General features: G+C 36.7%; 1 protein-coding gene across 11 annotated transcripts in view; it reads right to left on the minus strand.

Annotated features, from left to right (window-relative positions):
- The window catches only part of DMD (dystrophin), a 1,090,817-nt gene that overhangs the window by 820,841 nt on the left and 245,054 nt on the right, over window positions 1–24,922 (minus strand). For all 11 annotated transcript variants that reach the window (XM_048288642.1, XM_048288670.1, XM_048288700.1 and 8 more), the window contains exons 3-4: window positions 2,432–2,524; window positions 1,438–1,515 (exon numbers count right to left, since the gene is read on the minus strand). In XM_048288642.1, the coding sequence (XP_048144599.1) occupies window positions 1,438–1,515; window positions 2,432–2,524 (171 nt within the window). The remainder of the gene's footprint in view (window positions 1–1,437; window positions 1,516–2,431; window positions 2,525–24,922) is intronic.

A 24,922-nucleotide genomic window follows, 5' to 3' on the forward strand; every position in this document is an offset into this window, starting at 1 on the left:
GCAGAAAAATCTAGACTACTAACAGGCTTTAGTTCACTTTAGAACCATTGATTTTGCATTCCTGAAGTCCCACAGAAATCACTCATCAAATTATTGAAGGTTAAGGAAACTGTTTCAGAGGCAGGTCTTTCTACTTCATATTGACAAGATACAGCATATCTTTACATATACTATCCTAATTTTTATACAGTTTACAAGGTTTTCATTACATGAGTATGATGGCCACTGGATGACCACTTCACATTCTAAAACAATGTTTTTTCTTCTATCATCTAAAATTGCAATACTCTCTGTTTTCTTCCCAGATTTGAAAGGGACTATTATTGTGTTCTGGAAACTGAATGGAAAAGCACACCACTGGATTTAGCTGATAGGTATTAAATACTTCAAAAAACATTTTCTGTGATCATTTGTAACCAGGTATGCAATCAAAATCTTCTTGTGTAATGTGAAATAATGTATTGATTATTTTTTTTCTCCAATAATGTCAAATGCTGCAGATTTTCAACAATTAAAAGCTTTTTCGTCTCTATTTTACATTAAATTCCATTAAATAAAAAGAAAAATCAAGCTGGAGGTCTTTACGTCAGTCTTATAAGGTCACTTTCATTTATGTACAAATCTTTAGATGGATTACCTTAGATTTATAAAACCAATAACTTTATTCAGCGCTTGAACTCAAGCATTAGTGACCTCCTGCAGCTATCAAGAAATCCAATATAATATATAGCATAGAATACATTATCTTTGTTCTGACACCTCTTACTGTTAAGTTTAAGCAAGTGTTATAGTTTATTTGAATTTAACTCTCTTGAGGAGAGTTATGATAAAATTAGTTGGCCAGAGGAAATGTCTGCTAAAATTATGGGTCTGTCAGAATGCCTGCATAAGGAAGATAATATGAGAATGATGCACAGAATACTGGCTTGAAAAATCAATCTTTACAAAGTAGAATTGAAAGTGATATTGATATGATTAATGTTTTGAATCATGAGGGACAGATGCCTTTGAAACTTAACAAAAAAAAAATTATTGTAGGAAAAGCCTCAGGTTTTCAGACTTCATAATTTTTAGAGATTTTGAGTAAGTATTTTGATAGGCAGTATCTTGTAACCAGCTATGGATGACTTCTTCTATTTAACTTTTGAAAATTTATTTTAAATACCATTCATCAGAATAAAATCGTGCAGGTTGATCTGTCTTCAGAAAGCATCTGTTATAGATGTATTATCCAAAATTTGCTGGAAGAGGATTTTAAACTCCTTAAAACACATTTTATCCCACTGCTGAATGACAACATATCCAAGTCACAGTAATAAAAACTGCTTTGACTCCAGTACTTTTACACTATAGAGCAAAGGTGTTTGATTCAACACCTAATAAGCATTTTGTGTGCTGTCTACAGGCTGTTCTGAGCATGTCGGGCTGAATACTTACATTATTTCTCTGCAAAATGTGGATTGCTTTGTTGACATTGTTCAGAGCATGAACTCTTGTGGAGCCCTTTTCTTTTGCCTACAAAGGAAGAAAACCAAACTTGACTGTCCAAAATCAGAATCTTGAGTACACTATATGTAACACAAATCTTATATTATGTCTGTAGTTTTCTGTTGACATATTAGCATACATTGGGTTTATGCAGCTTCTCAACATGAAATAAAGTCAATTGTGAAACAAACTGGATCCACAGTTAGAAAGTAATTTGTTACCTTGACATTTTTCAGGGAAGGAATCATTGAAATGCATATAAAATTAGATAATTCCAGATTCTTTTTATCATGATTAGTTGCCTTCTGCATGGCACAATTTAGGAACATTGCTATGGCAACTAAACAGATAAGCATCAGTTTGTTTAATATTTATGTACAAGTATATTGTCTCTGGATTTTGATTCTCAATCTCCCAGCCTTCTAATGAGAAAGTTTCAGGGAAAGATGCCAAATTTACAAAGCCCAACCAGGAACACAAGAGAAGACATTAAAAAGTGTGTATGACTGTGTCACTTTAGAATTTCCAGGTCAATAAAAGCAAGCAGTTCTCTCTTTTCAGACAAGTACAATTCCAATAGATTCACCATATGCATAACAATAGAAAAAAATTCTAATTCTACACATTAAATTCTATTCCAGCTAAAATCTAGATATCTAAGTGAACTCTGCCTCAGTTTTGTTTCTCTGTGCCACAATTAATAAGTGTATAAAACAAGGTAGAATATTTTCATTTCAAGTATATGCCTAGCAAAGTGTTAATGTCTAATACAACTCTCAGTCACAATGTTTCCTCAATTTCAAATGAAACTGAAAACTATTTAGACTCCTAAAAATAGTTTCCACAGGTCCTCATCAGTGGCAGAAGTCAGTGAATATCACCTACTACAATTATCACAACATTAAGACTTCAATACACAGTAAATGAGTTAAAAAACACATACAAGTTTTTGGCCTGTAAGGCATTCCAGGAGCTCCAGAAGTCTTCGTCCATCTCGAAAATCATTAAAAAGGTCTTCAATGTAACGTCTTCCAAACTGAAATGAAACAATGGCTCTGGTTAGTTCCAATGCCAAAAATAATAATTAAAAAAAGACCAGAAAACTGTAAGAAGCCAGTGTCAGAATAAATATGAAATGTATAACACAAGTAAAAGTAAAAGATGAAAATACATTTAAACTCACAAAATTCTTTCACATACATCTCTTAAACAGGGTCTTGCTGCTTAAGAGAGATTGATGCTTACTTCAAGTACATGCCATTATTTCAAACAAATAAGCCAGAACGAAACACTAATATATCTAGAAAACAAAGAAGACTTAGCAATTAAGGTGCAAATCAGAAAGGAAAAAAAATAGGAAAAATAATTTGGAAAAAAATCCCAAGGAAACAAACAAACCAAAAAAAACCCCAAACACACAGGAAGTCATATAAAAGTTAAGTGCCTAGTAGGTGCTCCATGTGTCAGAAAGAAACTTGGAAGTACACAGAGAGAGATGAGTCAGACTTATTCTAGTCAGGATCTCATATCTATGTTAATAGGGCATGGAATTGTACTGGAACGTGGCCTCACTTCTGTAAGTGGCTGACAGACAACTCATATTTTGTACTCAGCATCAGTGAAAGCTGAAAGGAAATACTTGGGATTTTCCCCCATGTGACAGTGTTAAAAAGATTCACTCTTTCTAAAATTCAAACCAAGTTTCTGATCTCATACTTTGACTAATGCATGCAATATTAAAAATATAAACATATAATTTTTTATAGTCTAGTCACTGAGCAAGTTTTATGTGCACCTATGATTTTTTAGATTTTTTTGTATGAGAGCTGTTGAGAACCACAATAAAAAGCAGTGATTATTTTGTGCAGTGCAAAATAGTTTCACATATCCACATTTTTTCTAATTTTTGAAGTTTGACAGATGCTTTGATTGAGAGGAAGTATCTGTATTTTAACTTTCTAGAATTGACTCTATGCTGACCTACATTGCACCTCTTCCACATTTACCACAGAGCAATGTAAAATTGGGAATCCATATCATACAGAAAACATTTGTTTTCCTATCAGCAATGCTGTTCTGGTACTCACTGCAACACTCATTAGAGCTAGCTGGGAATTTCATGAAAGACATACCTTGTTAGAAAGTACCAATTCCTTTGGGAGGTTACTTAAACAGAGGACAGAATTAGGGAAAGTATCCAGTGCTAAACTAATTTTTCCACATCGATACATATTAATGAGTACTGCACAGACTTCAGTGCTATTAGCTACTCTGCCATGACCTTTCTCTCTGACTGCTCTTCTGAGCAAAAGTTCCTTTCAATGCCTTCATTTTTTGGTATGGTCTTGTTTCTGTTTCACGGAACAAACAAATCCACAATGTCACAAAATTTCTACAGCAGTAGGAATCACTGTTTTCTAGACAGTTTTCCTACCGTGCACAACTCAATCCAACTAAGCTAATTTTTATTTAACACACATGATGCCACTTTATTAACTAAAATATCTGAAAACCAGTACTGAACAGCTTCACATATGATTTACTCATGCTGCTCAACACCTTGAATTATCTGTTTAAGTAATAATACCCAGCAACTCTATTTCCTGCCTCACATGTACGAGAAATAGTTTTAGAAAAATGTTTTAAACTATGGTATGAAAAATCATGTGCCATTATGTGAGTCAAGTCTTGTACAGAATTCCTGCAGTTGTAGGACAAATTTAAAATTAAAACATGCAACTAAATCAGAGACCTTATTTTGTTCCCTAATCTTGCAGAACAAAAGTCATTTTTGCGGAGGGGAAACACAAGATCTATGCACTTTAAGGGAGCTTTTTCACATTCTTTAGAAAGTTGGAGTGATCAATAGGCCCTTCTGTAACACTATGAAAGAGCTGTGCCCATAATGCTACTGAATCCCTCTGAGAATATGAGCACAATGACACTTTGACAATGGAATATAATTATACTGGTTTGTATCCTACAGGAAAAATAGAACTAGCCTTCATAACTACCTGTGCCTCTGTCTTTCCTCTGTTTTGCAGCATTTAAGCTATTCATAATGTTTATGTTCCAACCAATCTAGGCAGTCAAGAATTCTGCTTAACAAATAATATGTTGTTTTGTTTGGTTTTTTATTTTGTAAAGCTTTTAGAAAGAAAACAAAGACACAGCACAGTAGCATCCACAGCAGGACATATTAATTACAAACGTATTACAAGTAAACCTTAAACCAAAAGTTCCATTGATTTTTTTAGGGTCTTGGAAGTATACCTTCCATTAATCACAACTAAAAATACACTAAGGCACCCTACATATATCATTGTAAACCAGAAGAAGGGTGCTGTTTTTCTGGCAATGGGGTAATTATGTCTTCTTCCTCAAACAGATTGAATGTCTTCACTGGATTGGCACTGCAGTAAGTCTTGAGATACAAAGGGCTCAAAGTTGCATCAGGTAAATTTATCGTGTCATTGGAAAGTGCCTGTTAACTCGAACCTTTGAAAACTATAAAAAACCAAACATGGCTAGTCAATGGCTTGCCAAACAAATGTCTACTCATTTGTTATACATTCTTGCTGAAAATAACCTTTTTAAAAAGCTTTTTTGGGTTGTGACCTAAAACCACTGCCCTTTACCTAAGAGGTATGAAAATGTTCAGAAGACTCTCCTCCACCATTTGTTATGCCTGTTGATTTGTTACTCACCCTATATTACAAACTTATCCAAAACCTGAATTTAAAAAATTCCCAAATAAGCTGCAAGCTGAATTGTTTGTTCTCGGTTAACTGTCCTTCTTCAAAACCACAGTGATGGAAGAGATGGGGGAGACAAGAGAGAGTGCAAAACAGAGGAAGGACTGAAGATACTGGATGGAAACCACAAAGTGACTTTTCACCAGAAGCAGAAATTCCTTTCTAGAAGTAGAACAAAAGTAAAATCTAAGACAGGACTTTATTAAAATCTTAATGACTAGAAAGATTAGGGATTTAAGTATATGACAGTTTTATATATTATTTTTACATACTTAGTGCTAAATAGAGATTAAAACACAAGCTTTCTTGGTTTAGCTGACAGGGGTGTTGGCTGCAACTGCTGATCTTTATACAACACCAGAGGACCTGAAGGAAATCCAAGTAATTTATTTTAAAAGGAAACCACTCAAAAATCTGATATGTCAGGGAAAACAAGATTCCTGTTTTATCATGGATCAAATTCACCCTCCAATTTAAATAATGACTGAGGAAAGGAATTCACAAATTACATTGGTATGGAAAAAAACCAACTACCATACACTACACCATGGTCACAAGCCTTAAAATTAGTCTTAGAATTATGGGGTACTGTACAACTAACATGTGAGGAAAATGTGGAATTTGATGTAGGGTTTCCCCCCAGGTGCTGTAAGGGATTGAAAAATACTTAAGAGTATTCCATGTAATAACTCAACTGCATGTATATATTCTAGAATGCTCTGAATATTAAGTAGGCTGAAATGGTATCTCCAACATTTTCCAAACTCAGACAGCAAGTGAAACAATTTTATGCCAAAGAACATTACCTAAAAACACAAAAGCTGCTGAAATAGATTTTAAAAAAATTAAAATCAGGAAATTGACTGAAATCAAGTGTTAATAGATACCTGTAGCTGCAATTTTTTTTTTGGTTTGGATACCAAAAAGGTATCTCAAAACATCAGGCTTTATCCTACTTATCTCACTGCTGTCTACTTTCATTGTCATTCCTGTGCTCATTCCAAAGACTCTATAATAGACCTCACTGTCCCTATGTAAATTTTACAAATAAATTTTATCAAACAACTAAATTATTTAATCAGCTCATTCATCACTTACATTATGGAGGAAGTTAATATTGTGGGAAGTATTACATGAGAAGCTGGTATTCTATGAAAAGCTCTCTATTCAGAGCTACGTGCAAGTCAGTAATTATTAAAGAAATACAGAGAACGTCATGAAATAATTAAAAAAATAACTTGTCCAGAGAAGGCATAAAGACATCTGTTCATGAACATTGGCTCTCCAATGAGTTAAAGCTCAAAAAAATTCTGATTAGCATAAAACTGTTAGCAGTTACATTTTGGAATAAATTAGCACTAATTACCTAATAAATTAGGCAATTCTTCATTAAAAGAAAGTGGAGCAAAGGGAAAGGAAGTAGGAAGGGAAGAGTTGGGAAAAGAGGGCAAAGCAAAGGAAGAGATGATGATTAAGAACAAATGTTGAGGTTTAAGCGGGGCCATGTAGAGGACATGAGGAAGTGGGATTGAAGACATACCTCAAGCCTAGAGGCCCAGATGTGGGAAGGGCAGGGAAAAGCAATCACAGATGGAAGTTCTTTAAGGAAAGTTGTTGCTCCAGTTTCCAGCGGACAGTTTCCCAGGGAGAATGGAAGGGCTGATTATACTACTGACTCTATGGAAAGAAATCCTAATCTACTTCTACGAGAAAGAAGTTGGTTATCTTGTGATCAAGGTTAGAGGGCCCTGCCCCCAGCCAGGTGGAGAAGAGGGATAACTAGGATTACTGGACTGTGTGGATTCAAGGGCCTGGCACGATGGCCCCACACTGGGTACCAGAAAGGCCTGCTGTGTTTTAAACCCAGTTTGCAACTAAGCCCCACACAGCTGCTCACTCACTTCCCCCACCCCACCCACCCACAGCCCAGGGGAATGGGGTTTGGCATCTGTTAGCAGGTAGTGAGCAACTGTATTGTGCATCACTTGTTTTTCTTGGGGTTTATCTGTATGGTTTTCAGGCATTTTTTTCAAATCTGCATTATTACTATTAGTAGTAGTATTAGTATATTTTTATCTCAACCTACAATTTTTTCCTTTTGATTCTCTTCCCTGTTCCACTGGGAGGAGGAAGGAGCGTGGAGTGAGCAAGCAGTTGCATGGTGCTTAGTTACCAGATAGGCTTAAACCATAACAAGTCATAAATTTTCTCCAACAAACATGAAGGGTAGAAATGTACTTCTATTTCCTAAGATTCATAAATACTCTAAATTTCAAGCAATGAATCCATAATAACAGCTCCAGCAAAATACATTATAAAAGAAGATGGAAACGCAACAATTATTTGAATTTCTTTAATACACATATATTTTTTCTGTTTTCTAAAAATGTCATGTAATAGATACATTTTCTCATTTTTTTAAGAAAAAATTACAAAGGGTAAAACCTTGGCTCAGGTAGACATCTCTGACTTTTCATTTTCTTTTGCAGACAAGTATGCACTTAGATTACACTTTTCATTTGAGGCTAGAGTGTAAGATTATTACAGTAAGACAAGTTGGATGCTGTTTCTTACGCATTTTACAGTATTATTGCCTTATTATTATCAGTTCACATGGGAAATCTAGCAAACGAAACTATCAGCAGATGGAGAGAGAGAGAGAATAAATTAAAAGAGAAAAGGCACTGTAAAGACAGAGAATTCAAGGTTCAGCATGGCACTTGACAAAAGATTTAAGGTTATATTAGGTGTACACAGGAAAGATCAGCTTACAATAAAACTAGCAGATGCAGAAGTCCTTCTTACTTTCAGGACAGGTAAATAACTGAGATCTTATCTTGGTACAAGACCTTTGACTCCAGGAGGGATAGGAAACCTGGACTGCAGAGCCTGGAAGGGAGCTGCACTGCATTCAGCTGTGTCCCCAGCATGCAGGGCTATGGAACAAAGAGGCAGAGGTGCACTGCAGTTTGGCTGGGACCTTAAGACTGCTGACTGACAGCTGAAAAAGTTAAAAGACAAGGTACAATCCAGAAAGGCAGAAGGACATAAACCATGAATCTTATATAACTTTTTCAAGTAATTGTCTCCAGTTCAGTTTGTAAATCTGTAAATTTTGCTGAATAGATGTCAGTATGAAAGAAATAAAAACTTAGTTGGCTCACAGATGTTACCCTTAGTAAGACTTTAAAGAATCACCCTTTCCTTGCAGTCAAAATATTTGATGTCTCACTCTGTGATACAATAAAGAAATATTGAACTAATCTCAACAGATCTTTTAAGACAGTTTTAATAAAAGAAGGACTATAAATACCTGTTCTTGCTCTGCTAAATATATTAAAAGTTCAATTTCTCTCCCCAACATCCTTGCTTCTGGTTTGTTCAATTCTGTTGGGAAGTTCATCAAAGTGACTGACATTTTCTTTCACTGATGCTGGATTACTATTACAGCAGAAAAGGATATTGTCCCAGCCAAGAGGGAAGAAAGATGCACCAGGCATTGTTTAATCAGGCCTTAGGTTCATGGACTCGTGGGAAGCATAAAACAATAACTTGCCAGCCACGCCATCCTTTCTCCCTTCAGCATTCTTTTCCCTTTCAGAATACGGATGCATTCCTTCTGCTGCAGCTGAAACTCTGTGTTGGTCAGTTGGAGGTCAAACAGTGCACAACCACTTTGCTTCCTTACTGTTAGGGATCCAATCTGTTTCCCAGGCTTTATGGTAGACACCTCTTTTTTTGCTCTCTAACTTAATTTTTCAGGGAATTACATAGAGGAGTAACTGATGAAAACCAGTATTTTAGAAATGACTGCTACTGACCAACTGAGAGGAAGGTGTACGACCTTTCTCTAAAGAAGCCATGTTCTTCTCCCAGTCAGAGAACCAAAAGTTCCTGTGCCTTTCAACAGAGGAACAATCACAGTGCCTGCAGCAGGCCCAGAACACCCAACACTACCCTTAAAGAGGGATCTAGGGGCAGATCCTACCAATTGTCTGAAGGCAGTTCGTGTCTTTGGACAGGACACACACTCCTGGAGTAGAAGTTCCATATACACACCCAGAAGTTAGGGAATGATACCAGACCCTCCTGGGACTTCAGTGCTTCTAAAGGTGTATTTTCCCCTCAGCACAGTCACTCTATTTTTCTAGTGTCATTACAGAGAAGAACATTTGGGCATCCCCAAGTTTCTGAGGAATACTGTGTTATTTCCATTCTAAAATAAACCAGACCATCCCATTGTAGGGGCCATACATATCCAGAACAGAAATACTGATGCATTGACACACACGATTATGTTAGTATATCTAAGCTGTTTCCTTAGCTCCCAGAGACTCACCTCTAAATTAAAGTAATAAATGTGTAATTTAAAATATTTTAAAGGGAACAAAATTTCTTTTTAGGTAAGCAGTGGGTATTCAATGTTGGCATCTACGGCATTTCTTTTAAACAATACAAAGCTTACAGGGATACACAAAATAAATCTGGCATCTCTCTTTTTCACCAGTTTAATCTAGTTAGAGAATGTCATTGAAGCATTTCTTATTTTCCAGCATATGATGTTCAAGGCCATTAAGGACTGGAAGACTGGCAATGGGATCAAAAGAAACCTTCTAGAAGTGGGAATGAACATACACTCAGAAAGTTCCTACAAGGTTTGAAAAATGAGATATGAATTCAGAGTCAAGGACAGGGGCTCTTTTGACAGGACAGCCAGCTTCATGTAATCTAAAAATTGACCACAATGAAGTTTTTTTTTTTTTCAAGTATAAATAAAATTATGTTTCCCACTCTGCAAAGAGAGCTATAAAGAAGAAAACTACCATAAACTAAAAGCTAATTTTACTTATAGTCTTATCTCAGATGTAACTTTCAGTAGAAGATGGAACATTAAGTATAGTTACATGTTCCAGAGCACTTGTATTGTTTTAATTTACGGTATTTAGTTATTTTTTGAGGCTCTAGTGGGTAGTCTTATAACAGCATTTTTAAACACTAGGAGCTGAAAAGATTAAAATGCAGGGTTTTCGAAAGGAAGAGGCAGTCCACTTACCAGTGGAGAAACACAAACTGTATCTAGCAGGTGCTACAACTTTGGCTAAAATTCTCATTTAATAGAGGAATAGTTTCACAGCAGACTGTTCCATGAATATTTGTTACTCAAGTAACTTATTTTTCTACACATTATTGTTATTAGAAAACAGAAAAAATGTAGTATCTTCAGTCTTGATGAAAATAACAAGCTTTAGTGCAAAACCTCAGAGAGCAGAGAAAGATTCTAAAATTTTTGCCTTTTGTCTTACTCATGTTCTGAGTCTTAGAGAACAGCTTAATTATTACACAAAGAAATACAGGATACTGCATGTACTGCGTTTCCTCACATATGAAGATGTCATTTCTGAGTTAGGATTCTCCTCTTATTGACAGATATGCTTTAGCAGTACTTCTTTCATCAGCTTAGAGCTTAAATCCTGTCTACACAGAATATATGAGGTATTTAAAGGATAAGTGGAATTTCAAAATTTTACTTTGGAATCCCTTCAGATACATAATCTCATCTCTGAGAATAAATAAAACAGACAAACCTCTTCTGTCTATACTTGTAATAGGCAAATAGTCAAGCTTCTAAATAGGTGCAACTGTAATCAAACAAGACAAAGCAACAGTAATTTTCATGAATAAGAAAACAAAAAAGAACAAACCCCCTGATTATAAAGCACTGCTATTACTTGAATTACAAATGTTATATAAACAAGAGACAATCTAGATCAGTTCTCCTCTGACTAGGATGTGAAACAGGCAAATTTGACGTGTCATTTGCACAAAAGCTTTAGAACAAAACTCAGTTTGACTCTACACCACGGCTCACTTGGTAGCTCCATTTCTGTGTTTGCAAAGTGGTGGCACTGCCCACCGAAGCAGAGAAAGTACCTTAACTTGGACAACTGGGTAAACTACGTCATTGTGGCATATCATCCAGTTTGTTTGATTTGACTTCACCTATGGAGGAAGTGCGAAAGAGTTCTGGCATTTCTTGTCATGCTTCTATTCCCACTAATTCTTGTATTTTTTTTGTCTTTCATTGAGGTCTTGATTAGGAACAACCTGACTATTATTTTAATTTTAACAAAAAATACAAAGGAATGATGAAAGAGAAGTGGGGCATCATGAATATGTAAATAAATAAGTAATGGAAGTATGTACTTAGTCTTCATCAGTGAGAAGTCATCCTCAAGAACAAACACAATTTGGCAGCCAAATAAAAACTAAACTTTTAATATATCTGAGATAGCACTGCTTGCAAACATTTTTTTTTCAAATGTCTTTTCATTGATTCAGCTGAACCTTTAGTACTGACTATTAGTGGATGACTCACCCTCCATCCTAAAAAATCACAAACATTTAATCAAACACATTGCATTTTTTGGCACACACACAGTCACTTCTTGTCACCTTGTTACATGGAATAGTTAAATTAAGTAAATAATTATTTTAAATATTGCCATTTAAATCTGTAGCAATGGTAAAATCTATGCCACCACATCTGAGCTGGCTGGTGATCATTTTCACTTGGTGAAAAGTAAAGGTCAGTATTTATTTATTCAGAATGAAGGTTACTCCATTAACTGCTGTTCTGTGTCAAAGCCCAGCTGAGCAGGAGGACTCACTGCATGCACTACAACCCAGAACTGTTCTGGCACTTCCCCTACAACCACTGTTCATATTCCCAACAAGCTTGTTTGCAGTAAATGGGATACTAATTTAAATGACTTGCTTAAAAGAGCGAATATACCCCCTCTGCTTGAGCTCAGGCAGGAGTTTAAAACAGATTCTTCCGCTTTTTTTCCCACCTGGAAAAGTCAAGCATAACTTTAGAGACTGAAAATCTGCCTGTAAAACTACATGGCTAAAAGGATACAGTTTTCCAATGCAGTCCATTCCTTGCCTTCCATTTTTTTATATATCAAGATATATTGCTCATTATCTAAATATGAGAAATTGGTTTCTATTAAAAACCAACAAAATAAACAAACAAACCCAACATTTTTTTCTTGAAAGCACAATTTCCACTTGAACTACAACTAAAAATCAGTAGTCTGCTACAGAGCAATTGTCTGTATGTAAAAATTTAAGACATTCAGAATGAAATCATAGGGGAAAAAAGCACCAAGAGGACAGTATTTTCATGGGAATAGCAGAACATTATAAGACACAGTGAAACAGCAGGAAATGAGGACATTCAAAGAAAACTTCTATTTCTTTTGACAAATTCAAATTTACATGTATGGAAGCCCTGCTAGCCTGACAACAGACCACCCAGGATGAGCTGTGAGTGTGGCACTACCATTGCGCAAGGTTGAAGTAATCCTGATCTCTGTGACTGCCTTTCTCTTACTGCTGGACAGACCAGTCTGCTCCTCATTTCACAGCCATTCTAGTTCACACCTCACATAAGTCATGAGGTCCATTTTCAGATTTTATGAATGGCCAAAAGCATGTTATAGTTGGGTGTTACATTATCTGATGATATATGCCCATTACTGTAGCACTCTTTAAAAACTCAGGTTTTATTCCCCCACATCGGTACCAATATTGTGATCTGGTATACTCAGGATGTTGGGAAGAAGGAAAAAAAAAGGAAAAAGGATCTTTATTTGTTTTTTCTGTTTATATTTTTGTTCTCTTTCTCTTGGAGTGCTTCTAATGTAAATAATGTATGCAGGTAACATATCTATTACATAATTTTCTTACATTGAAAATAATATAAATTTTCCATTTTTCTTTCTCCACAGCTCATCAAACCACACGTAACTGTTTATGTGGCAAATAAATGAAATGATAACTGGTCACAATATTAGAAGACCTCTTGAATAGATCCTGAGTTGATATTTCTATGAGTTCTGCACATTATTTTCTGTAAACATGTTCAACAGATTTGTTATGTTTTACATAGTAAGTTGCTGTGTTTAAGCTACCAGCAGGTAGCATGCACATGCACCTTAAATCACCACAACTAATTATGGTAGGTTACTGCAAATGATTGGAATATGCTTCTTTTGTAATATCTGGCTATAAATTAAATAGAATCTCAAAGGAATTTATGTAACAACTTGAATTTGTGAATATGGATCTCTTTTAATAATTAATAAAAATAGCAACATAAGATGAATTTCTCTTTAAAAGCATAATTAAAAATTGACTGTAGTAAAGTGAATAAGGAAGAAATAATTAACTTTTAGCTTGCATTTTCATTGCATTTTTTGTGTTAACAACATATGAATGGCTCCAGAAATGTTTATCTATCTATATATATACACATACACATATATATATATGACTGATAATGTAACGTTTAATTTTAATCTTAATTGTTTGCATGTCATTCTTATAAAAACAGTGTAGAGAGTAGCCCTCAGCCTAAAACTATTCAGAGGAAACAGATGACCACCAACCAGTCTAGAAACACACAACAGTAGCCTGAAGACAGTGGAATAAACCAGCACCCAAGAGGTACCACCCATCTGAACAAGGTAGAACAGAGTGGTTGTCACATATGAAAAGAAGAAATAATAGAAATATGGAAAACCATATGCAATACCAGAGCTTGGGGAAGATGGTGTTGGCTTCCTGAATCGAAGCCCACATAGCTCAGCCTCAAAGACTGAGAACAGCAGCCATCAGGGCTCAGAGTGTGACATGGAACTCACAGTATCATATACTGAAGGCTTGCCCAGTGGAATTCCACATATGCACTGCAGATTCTGCCATCTTCCAAACTTAGAACCAGTTTCTGAAACTGAGAAAAGATTATCCCCAAAGACATACCAGAATTCATAAATCAAGGGACCAGAAGAGAATAGACATGGGACAATTCTATTTTTCCTTTCAAAAGTTCCATCCAACAACTTTTAAAAGAAAACTTAGACATGAAAGAGTCTTAGAAAAAGACTTAGAGTCTTCAAAGACTGCATCTTTTTTAGAAGAATTCTGGGCAATACCCCCACTGCAGATGGCACCACCTTGTCCCTGCCTTCTGCAGATACAACAGTATCTCCAGGATCAGTGATGATGTTTTGAGTCATGCAAGTCCTCACACCTTAAGTGCCCTGGGTACACAAAGAAGAACCCCTGTAGCATGGGCACCCTCTGATTTGCCTAGGCGAGTTTCCAGTGGCTGGTCCTGAACAGCCTGCAGGCCCACACATCATTCCTGCCAGGATTAATGCATAAGGGGACACAGCATCTGACTCAGCACACTCTTCTCGGAATTACTGGGCCTTCGGGAAGCAGCTATGCAAATATCAGCGCAATATATGGATCGTGTACGGGCAAGATGTATATAACACTGAGAGGTTACTGCAGGTTACACAATGCATGGGCTCACACAATTCATGAAAGTCACTCAACTGCTGCTATGAATGTTAATCAGATATTCAGTCTCCAATCCACATCAGGACTAATTAAAAAGTGTTATTTACTGTAGAGTGTAGGCTTGCTCAGGCAACTGCCTGACATTAATCAGTCCTTGAATGCTGGAATTTAAACCAAAAAAATGCAAAAAAAATTATGAGCAATGCCAGTTTTGTTTAGTGTTACACACTACTATATCAATGAGAAATAAATGAGCCTTTATTCAAAGATACTTACAAAATAAACAACTGGTTTTCAGGAGTTCATTACTGCTTTCAAAATTTTCTGTTACTGTCAAAGTCAGGAATTTTTTCATGAAAGTTCTAGGAAATGTTGCTGGTTTACAGCTACTAAATTATTTAAGCTCCATAGAAAGACAGATATTATGATCTGGGGACAACTGTCACCTTGAGATTTTCATTTTTCCTGCAATGGAAAAAAATTTTGTGCAAATTCTGAAGTATTTACAGCAGTTTTAATAATTTTCTTGAGTAGTGTGGTATTTCTAGTCTAAAGCTCTTTTGTATGAGGACAAGTATTTTAATAGGGTCTATAGCAAAAGGACAAGGGGTAATAATTTTAACCTAAAAGAGGGAACAGTTAGATTAGATTTAAGGAAGATTTTCATTTACATTTATGCTGGTAAAACACCAGAACAGGTTACCCAGAGATGTGATGGATGCCCCATCTCTGGAAACATTCAAGGTCAGACTGGACAGGGCTCTGAGACACATGGTCTATGGAAGATATCCCTGGTGGGACCTAGACGTCCTTTGAAGATCCCTTCCAACCCAAATCATCCTATGATCCTACAGCACTGGAACAACCTGAACATAAGTCTCATCCTTGGAGTTCTGCTATAACAGTGTCCTGGTTTCAGCTGGGATAGAGTTAATTAATTTCTCCTCAGTAGCTGTTACAGTGCTGTGTTTTGGATTAGGAATGAGAATGGGGTTGATCACACACTGATGTTTTGGTTTTGTGCTAAGTCATGTTTATTCTAAGTCAAAGACTTTTCTTTTTGCCTCATGCTCTGCCAGTGAGAAGGTCAGCAAAAGAAACTGGGAGCGAGCATAGCCGGAACAGGTGACCCAGAAAGCCAATTGTGTCCTGGGCTGCACCTAAAGCAGTGTGGGCAGCAGGTCAAGGGAGGTGCCAAAGAGATATTCCACACCACAGAATGTCATGTCCAGTATATAAACTGGGGGGAGTTATCCAGAAGGGTGGTTGATCTGGGTTCAGGAAGATGGGATCTTTACAGGACTTTCATGTGCTGTAATTCTAAATAAAGTTTGTGGAAACATGAACACATATTTAAAATAGATTTAATGCTTATTATTTTTCAGTTCCACTCAAAAGAATAAAAATTTGTGCAATAATGAATCAGAAATAGTTTGTAGAATGCATAAAAATTATCATAAAATAAATAATTAAAAGAGCAAAAATAGATTATATAATGAACGCTATTGCAGAACCACAACTGTTTCCTACTTTAAAATCATGTTTTGTGTGCTTTTAATTAGCTCAAATGAATCTACAATAAATTGAAAAGATATCAGTAATCAACTATGCATTTTAATTTTTTTTTTTTTTTTTTTTTTTTTTTTTTTTTTTTTTACTACAAATAATTGCTTACTATTCATTCAAATATGTGTTCTCCTTCCTACATTTTTTGGTTCACTGACATTTCAGGAAAACTATTACAAGAGTTCCAGTGAAAAGTAACTTGATTTTGAGTTGACTGTAAATCATTTAAAACTCATACATTTAAATGCAAGGGAACCAAGTCTTTTGCAGTAATCTACCTAATGTTAATTAAGTCCTCCATTAAATGACCATAATGTTTATAATCAAAGCTCACAATTTTCAAAATGGAATGGTCCATATGTGCTGCCTCAGCTAAAAAATTATGCTGGGTATACTTCTATTTAGACCACTATGAGATCATATAGTGCTTCAGACTCTTAAAGTGTCCGTCTCTATGTACAATCTTAAGATCTCCTTAATATCCATGTGATTTCACATCCATGAAGAAAGCATGGTAAGACTCACTTCATGGAAAGTGGAGAATGAATAACTTTCCGCTGTAGCAGAGTAGAATCCAGAAACCAGAAGAACAAGGGGCTGGTCAGTCGTCCTCCAAGAAAAAACAACCTTAAAGATCATCTATTTCCAACCCCCCTGCTGTGGACAAGGATACCTTTCATTAGAACAGGTTGCTCAGAACCCAATTCAACTTGGCTTTGAACACTTGCAGGGATGAGCCATCCACAACTTCTCTGGGAAACCTGTTCCAGTGCCTCACCACCCTCACAGTAGTTTTGTTTTTTCCTAATAACTAATGTAAATCTACCCTATTTCAGCTTAAAGCCATTCCCCCCTTGTCCTATCATTACCTGCCCTTGTGAAAAGCCCCTCTCCAGCTTTCCTCTAGGTTCCCTTCAGGTACTGGAAGGCCACAATTAGGTCATCCCACAGACTTTTCTATTCCAGGCTGAACAATTCTCTTAGCCTTTCATTGTGGGAGAAGTGCTCCATCCCTCTGATCATCTTGGTGGCCTCCTTTGGACTCCCTCCAATAGGTCCATGTCCTTCCTGTGCTGGGACCCCAGAGCTGGACGCAGCACTGCAGGTGGGGTCTCACCACAGCAGAGGGGGAGAATCCACTCTCTTGTCCTGCTGGCCACAGTGCTTTGGATGCAGTCCAGGACATGTTTGGCTGTTTGGGCTTCAAATGCACACACACCATCAGCTCATGTCCAGCCTCTCACCCACCAGCACCCCCAAATCCTTCTCAACAGGGCTGCTCTTGATTTGTTCATCCCCAGCCTCGATTGACATGAGGGGTTGCCCCAACACAGCTGCAGCACCTTTCACTTGGACCTGTTAAATTTCATGAGATTCCCTGGTCCCACTTCTCAGGCTTGTCCAGGTCTACCTGAATGGAATCCTGATCCTCAGGTGTGTCAACTGCACCACTCAGCTTGAGGCCATCTGCAAGTTTGCTGAGGGTGCACTTGATCCCTTTGTCTGTGTCTATAATGGAGATATTCAATATCACTGGTCTACAAAAAGAAGCAGGAGGGGCCTGGGATAACAACAGCATGTGGAAACTACTCATGCAGGAGGATGTGGTTCTTCACCCGGTAGTTAGCAAAGCTGTGGAACCTGCTGTCAACAGGAGGCTGCCGATGCTAAATCTGACTTGAATTCAAAGAGTTACTAAGAAGTTCACAGAAGAGAAACTCACTGAAGCTTATTAAGCACCAAAAGCAAGTGGTGGATCAGAAAGTCCTTGAGTTGCAACTGTTGGAGACTGTCAGGTTATGGGGAAAAAACCAAATAATGATGTGCTTGCTCTCCTGATATATGTTTTCTTAATCTTCTGCTTTTGGACATTGCTGAAGGCAGGATACCCAGAACAATAACCTTTGTTTTTCCATATGGCTTTTCTATATTTGTAAAGACCTTTTCTATGGTTGTAAATGAAATCTGCAGCTGACTGTAGTTTTTAGTTATGGGTCCTGACGTGGTTTTGGCATGGCACACCTTACTGTGTCCTTCAAAATGCCTTCTAGGATGACACATTTAGGGACCATATGTAGCTTTTTCAGTACATATATTACAGTACCCCAGCAAAATCCATCTTGAATACTGCATTCACTTTGACAAACATCTAATCTGTCAGAACTTCTAACATTATCACATTTCTTTCTAATTTCTCAACATCTTCTGCAAGTGAAAGAAATTGAGAAAATTCCTTATTTTGAATTTTTTAAATCAGTAGTTTTCAAATAGGCAACCAAATTAAAATAAAGTTTCACTGCTAAATCTTCAATATACACCAGAGTAACTCATTTTAACATTCTAGTTATTTTGCCTAATGGAGCCAAAATGTAGCCCTTTAAAAAAAAAAAAAAAAAAAATCATTTTCTTAGCTTACTAAATATGAAACTGTAACATGAAAATGACATCTTAGAATCTGAGTATTCTCAAATCTGTAATACTAAACACTCAGAAATTATAAATATTCACATTTACATAACCATTTGAAAATCTTTTACAGCAAACTACTGTGCCAACCTCCTTCTTGAAAGCAGGAAGTTAAAACTTGAGGTATTAAGGAGCTGAAAATAGTCAAGGGTGAAAACCCTAAGTTTTCATGGCATCCCTCTGATGCCATGAAGATTTTTTGCCTTTTCTTTTATACCCCTGTTATACCTTGTTTACAACTTCTGTATTCTTAGTGCTTTTTGCCTAAATTCTTGGACTTGTTTGTCAAGCTGAGAGACTCAACATTTTAGAAGCTTCGTAGCTAGGGATCAGTGTGCCCCAGACCCCAAGGTCCTCTCCAGAACACATTCTGTAAACCAAGATAGAACCATCCAGGGGAAGGTTCCTTGGGGAGGGGGGCTCACTTGAGCCTCTCATTGGGGAATCTTTGATAGATATGCTAATTAGTAAAACCTATAATGTTATACCAGATCTTTTGGGGTGGGCATTTTTGCGGGGTGCATTTCGGTGCATTTGACCTGGATGTGTGCACCTAAGGATCCTTAAAATAAATACCAAGGTAAAATCCCTTTTCCCCTTCTAACTGTGTATGACTCTTGATTTTAAGACCAGGAAAAGGCATCACCTCCCATCCTGGAATTACCTCAAATATGGTATCTGAGTATCTGTTCTATTCAACAATCATTCAGAGAGAAGGAGACTATGAAAGAGGTTTGTTTCATTCACCGTATGAGTTCTAACAAATTAGTATTACCTATTATGAGGCTTTGAAGAATATAATTATAAATTTCAACTGTTTGTGCCAATGCCTCTTGAAGACAAACTTCCCTCACAGCTACTAATTGGCAATATCAAAATGCTTCAGAAGAAAGCAAACTCATCCCTTCTACACAAAAGCACTCTCCCCCTCCAGAAACCACCTACATATCACAGTGCTCATCAATCAGTGGAAAAGAAATATATTTTAACTTCTACAAGAAACAGCCCACCAACATGCAAAAGCCAAACAAAACAAAAAAAGAAAAAGGCGTAAGAAAAAAAGGACCAAAGAGAGTTTGGAAATTACTACAACAGAGGAGGCTCTCCTGGGCACAATGTGATACCTTTCTGACAGATAATCCACTAATGGAAGGATAGTGTACTTACAGTACTTACAGGCATGGTGCTACAACATTATAATACAAATGTTTATCAGTCTTTATTAGTATTAGCATTTTCTAGTAAGCCTCTGGCATCTGAAGACTTCAGAGAGTACAACCATATTTTCCTACGCTCAGAAATGTGCACAAGTAGTCATCACTGTCTTGAAAAGTCCAAAATCTAATTTCAAATAACATGTGGGTTTCCTGCTGGCTTATTTTTCTTTGATGGAAGCATATGTTCCTGAAGGTCAAGCTTTGTCCTTATGTTCCTGTCAGTACTGAGAATACTGTTTGCAAGTAAGAGGCCTACTGTGATGACGACAATGATTCCAAGCCAGATGCATGAAGGATCCTACCTCAGTAACTGCAAGAAATCAGGATGTTTTTTCTTGCATAGGAACTCACCCCAGTTTGAAGTCCAAAGCTTGCATAAAATATTTGTATGAGAGTTACTTTTTAAGCAAATGTATAGCAATATCTTTAAAGTATTTCACTCATATCTGAAGACACTAATATAGTCTCACTGATTTTTCTCTCATTTTCTACTATGCTTAATGGCTTAAACATTGTTATGAAGGACTTTTGGCCCATTATGGTAAAACTGTATAAAGAAGCTGCAATGACCAAAGTCCACCCCTACCAGAACATGCTTCCTGACTGGAACTTTGGACTGTGAGTTAAGCACCTAATTGGAACTTAAGATAAGATAAAGGTGATGTTATTGTTCAATTATCTCAGGTCTAGGGAGAAGTAAACATGGCTGAGGGAGAAGAATCTATCCACAAAGAAAGAAAAACCCAGGAGCTGCCCTGAAAATCAGCTGTGGCTGAGTTCGCAGTAGGGGAAGCCAAAACCCACAGACTGAGGCCAGGCTTGTGCAGACTCCCCTGCAGCCAAGGCAGGAGGAGAAGAGTTTTGGGGATGTGGTGTACATAACCTCTGGTCAAAGGCAGTGAACACCCATCCCTCCCTTACACAAACTATCTCAGTTACAAAATTCACCACTCCGGGAAGGCCACATCCACAGGACAGTCCCATGAGAGGCAGCTGAGCAGGTGTCATAAACCATCAAAGACCCCCAAAGCATCCCCCAGACCCATACCTGACGACTTGCACCAGAGCACTGCACATGATGCAAAGTGATGCAACAGACCCAGAGTCTGTTGCAGGAGACTGTGTCAAACTTCTCCCCTGGGGACGCACCTGAGCATTCCCACCTTGCCTGAACATATATTAATCCATTGAACTCCAAGTTTTGTAGGGTCCTCACCAGAGAGAAGACCAGAAAAAGAGGATCAACAGGATGCTGTCAGGATCCATGGAGTGGTGACACTTTCTACTTAATCTGTCTCTGTCACTCTCTTTTCCTCCCCCTCACCACCTCTTTTTCCATTGCCTTCTTTCTCTCTCTCTACCTCACATATACTGTTAAATATAATCCATACTATTGACTTCAGCATGTTGTCTCCTTTGCACTTGAATTTGGGCAGAGGCCAAAATAATTTTAATAACCAGATCTTAACAACCTAGAAAAGTTTTGACCCTGTAAAGGATGCTACACTTGTTTAACTATATAATTTCCTGTAGAAAAAGGGCTGTACCTGCCTTTAGAACTAGATACCACAACAAATATTATTTTTCAGTTTGGTAGACAAAATAATGCCAAGGTTTTATACTATTTTCAATAGTAAGGGCTTATCATAAGCTTCTATGTTGTTTGTACATTGCTTCTGCCTAAAGTTCTCTCAAATATATCCTACATCCTACAGCTACTTCATTGTGCCTTAATGACATAATATAAATTTAATTCACTGCACAGATAAATTAAATATTATTCACTTTCCTCCTTTTTGATTCAGCTTTTTTTTTTTTGTGTCGCTTGCTTTTTGACTGAAAAAACTCCATACTATTTTTATGGGATATAAATGTTTAATAGAGATATAAACTGAAGCCTGAAATGGTTTTTTGGTCTGATTTTTTTTTTCAAATGTTTGCCAACTTCTTAGTATTGCTACTAAAAGAAGACAGCATTGTCTCATTCTTAAGTTTACTGAGAATAGATTCAAAAAGCAATGATGAATTAAATAAAAATTCAAAATGCCCAATTTCACAGATGTTTCCTTACCTTAAATTCACATTTTTATGGTAAGACATTAAAATGCACATAATATCTGTTTATGTCTTATACTACAGCATTAAGACCCACCAGGGTATATTTTGGAAGAATGTAAGTCTACATTTCAGATACACTGAAAGCCTTCTTGGTTCATCAACATGTGTAGTGTGCATTAAAGGACTAGAGGCCAGACAGCCCTCATAGCATTAAAATATATTAGAGGAAAAGTAGGTTAAACACACACAAAACTACACTTCTATTACTAAGGCCAATTCCCATATCACTTGAAAATAGCATAATATCTTTTCAGGTCAAGTTTCATTCTATAAATGGAAAGTGAAACCTACCCTATTCTCAATGGGGTGCTCTTCTGAAGATAACACAAATTCACCCTCACATTTTTTACTTCAAGACTATGATGGCCATAAAACCTGAATCTGTAAATTATATAGCAAAGTCTCAATATATATGGGTATCTTAATACCATTTTTATGCACTTAACAGAGTTTATAAGCTGTGTGTTTGGTTCCCTGGCAGAGGACTATGTGGATAAAATGGAAATGCACTGAATTGTAGAAACCCCACCTTCAGGGGATACAGATAATTCAAAAGCTCCACACTAATGTCTTCTCCCACCAGATACCTGCCATAGCCTGGTCCCCAGACCTTGAACTGAGCTGCCTCATCAGCTGGGCATCTCAGACTCCTAATCTGGCAACTCTCTTTTTAGATAACAGAATAGAGAACTAAAAAAATTTAAAAATACCGGTGGTTCTGCAGATAAAAGAAAAATATTTTAGGGGTCACCACAAAAAGTGGGAAGGGAATGAATTGTGTGTAAATAAACTGAAGAATTGCATGGTGAAGCATTTTTAAATCATTGAAAACTGAGTATGGCAAGGGCTTTTAAAATTAAAAGTGGTTTTGGATCATTTTCTTCCAACATTTCTTTAAATTTCTGAGAAAGTATATATATCTTAATGCTCCAAGTATTGTTTCTTCCTCTGTTCCCATCCAGGACAGTTTATGAAGCAAATATCCATTATATGAATACTCTGCTTCCCAGTAATTCAAAATGGTTTAAAATTCCTTCTGTGTAAAACCTGGAGGTAACTGGGCCTTTAAATTCAGGCCTTAAAATATTCAGCAAACTGAAATTATGAATATTTTTGACTAGGTGAGGAGAAAGGAATTTTCCCTATTGTTTGGCTGAATCAAATGCTACTTGTGACGGTGATAACGCTTCTTAGAAAAATATCTGAAGAAGATCCTTCAGCCTTCTCCTATGCGCTGCAGTTACTGTCAGATTGGCCTGTTTGTAACTTCTTAACCTAAAAAGTTAACTGAACAGTAAACAGCTACAAAGACCATTTGTAGGCTTGCCTCATTTTTTTTTTAAGACACAATAAAATTATAAAAGTCAGTTGATTAAGAAATGATACAGAACACAATGGTCTGTTCTTTTTAAGTGAAAGGTGGTGGTGGTGCTGTTGTTGATGTAGTACAAAGTCTGCAGCAGGTATGGAGTATTTGTGCCAGTATGAAGGACCTCTGTTTTCCCTTAACTTGTGCAGTTGTCATACTCTACAAGTTGTCATCATACACTAGACAATTTTCAGTAGCAACAAATCTTTTGAGAACGGAATGAGAAGCAGTTCTTGCTTACTCAGCATGTTGTGGCCTACTGAACAAACCCAAGAGATGTGAGAAGGTCTCAGAAAACAGTCTTTGGCTTTTTTTTTTTTTTTTTACTTAAAGTCCTTTAATATTTCATTAAGAATAAAAAACTGTGGTTTACACACATACATGTGAAGTAGTTTATGAGTGGTTGTCTATGCCATATACGACATTAAATCCACTCACTCGAAATGCACTGTGACATTGCCAGGAAAATGTCACATCTTTCTAAGTCAGTCAGTATAAAACACTTGTGGATCAATCACCCCCGAATCATGATTCAATCTGGAATGTAAAGAATCTAGCTGAAGTAAAGGTGCAAATATTTGTCGTGAAAATTTTGTTACTTAGGTTTAAATTTATGCTGGATTTCTTTCCACAGGCAAGTAGAAAAAGCTGTTTGGAATGTTTAAGCTGAGTCTTAATACAAATTCATGTGCCTCTGAGACATTCAGATTGAACTGTGGCAGTAAGTAACATTTTAAAGGTCCTTAATGAATCAAAGATTCTGGAAACTGCTTTTGCAAAACTATGTAGCCTGGATACAAGGACTTAGCTTCATTAATTCAAATGTCGAAGTTCTTTCATATTTTAATGGGCAGCTATCAATGGAAACTTCCAAAGGAATGGAATCAAAAGGATTATTTTTAATAAGACATGCCATTGGCATTGGTAGAGGTCATAGATAATCACCAAGCAAACATGCAACTAACACTATTTCCAGGGACTGCAACAATGGTATGTCTCAAAAAACTGTACTGGAAACACACTGGAGTCTCAGGCAAAATCCTTACTGAAAGCACTGAATATAGATGCAGGATAAAAATATTTAGGTGAAGACTTCTGGGAAGTCCATGGAAGATCTGTCAGCAAAAGGACAGATCTTTCACTTCTTCATTGTTGGTTATTTCACTGCAGCAAGGAACCCTCTGGCCCAGACAACCAGACAAAAAAGTTACTTTTCTGGTAAAAAAATCTTCCTTACCTTAAAGTACTGAAGGCACCAGATTGTATGAATTACAAATTAGGCTTAACCATTGATTTGGTCACCACATGGAAACAAAACTTTGCATTATATTTTCTGAAGTCTTACAGTAAAGTCAGCTCTTAATGCACAATCCCCCTCCATGTAGAATCAACACACTTTGCTCCCTCAGTACTTTGCACGAATTTCAGTGACATAGGTCACATTCTAAGTACTGTCCCCTAATTTTAAAGAGTCCTGAATAAAATCACATTAAAATTCCCCAAACTAAGTTAATGATTTCCACAATTCAACAAATGTATCAAAACTAATGTTTTCAAAAATTGGAAGAATC

This window comes from Corvus hawaiiensis, chromosome 2, assembly GCF_020740725.1.
Source record: "Corvus hawaiiensis isolate bCorHaw1 chromosome 2, bCorHaw1.pri.cur, whole genome shotgun sequence".
NCBI lineage: Eukaryota > Metazoa > Chordata > Aves > Passeriformes > Corvidae > Corvus > Corvus hawaiiensis.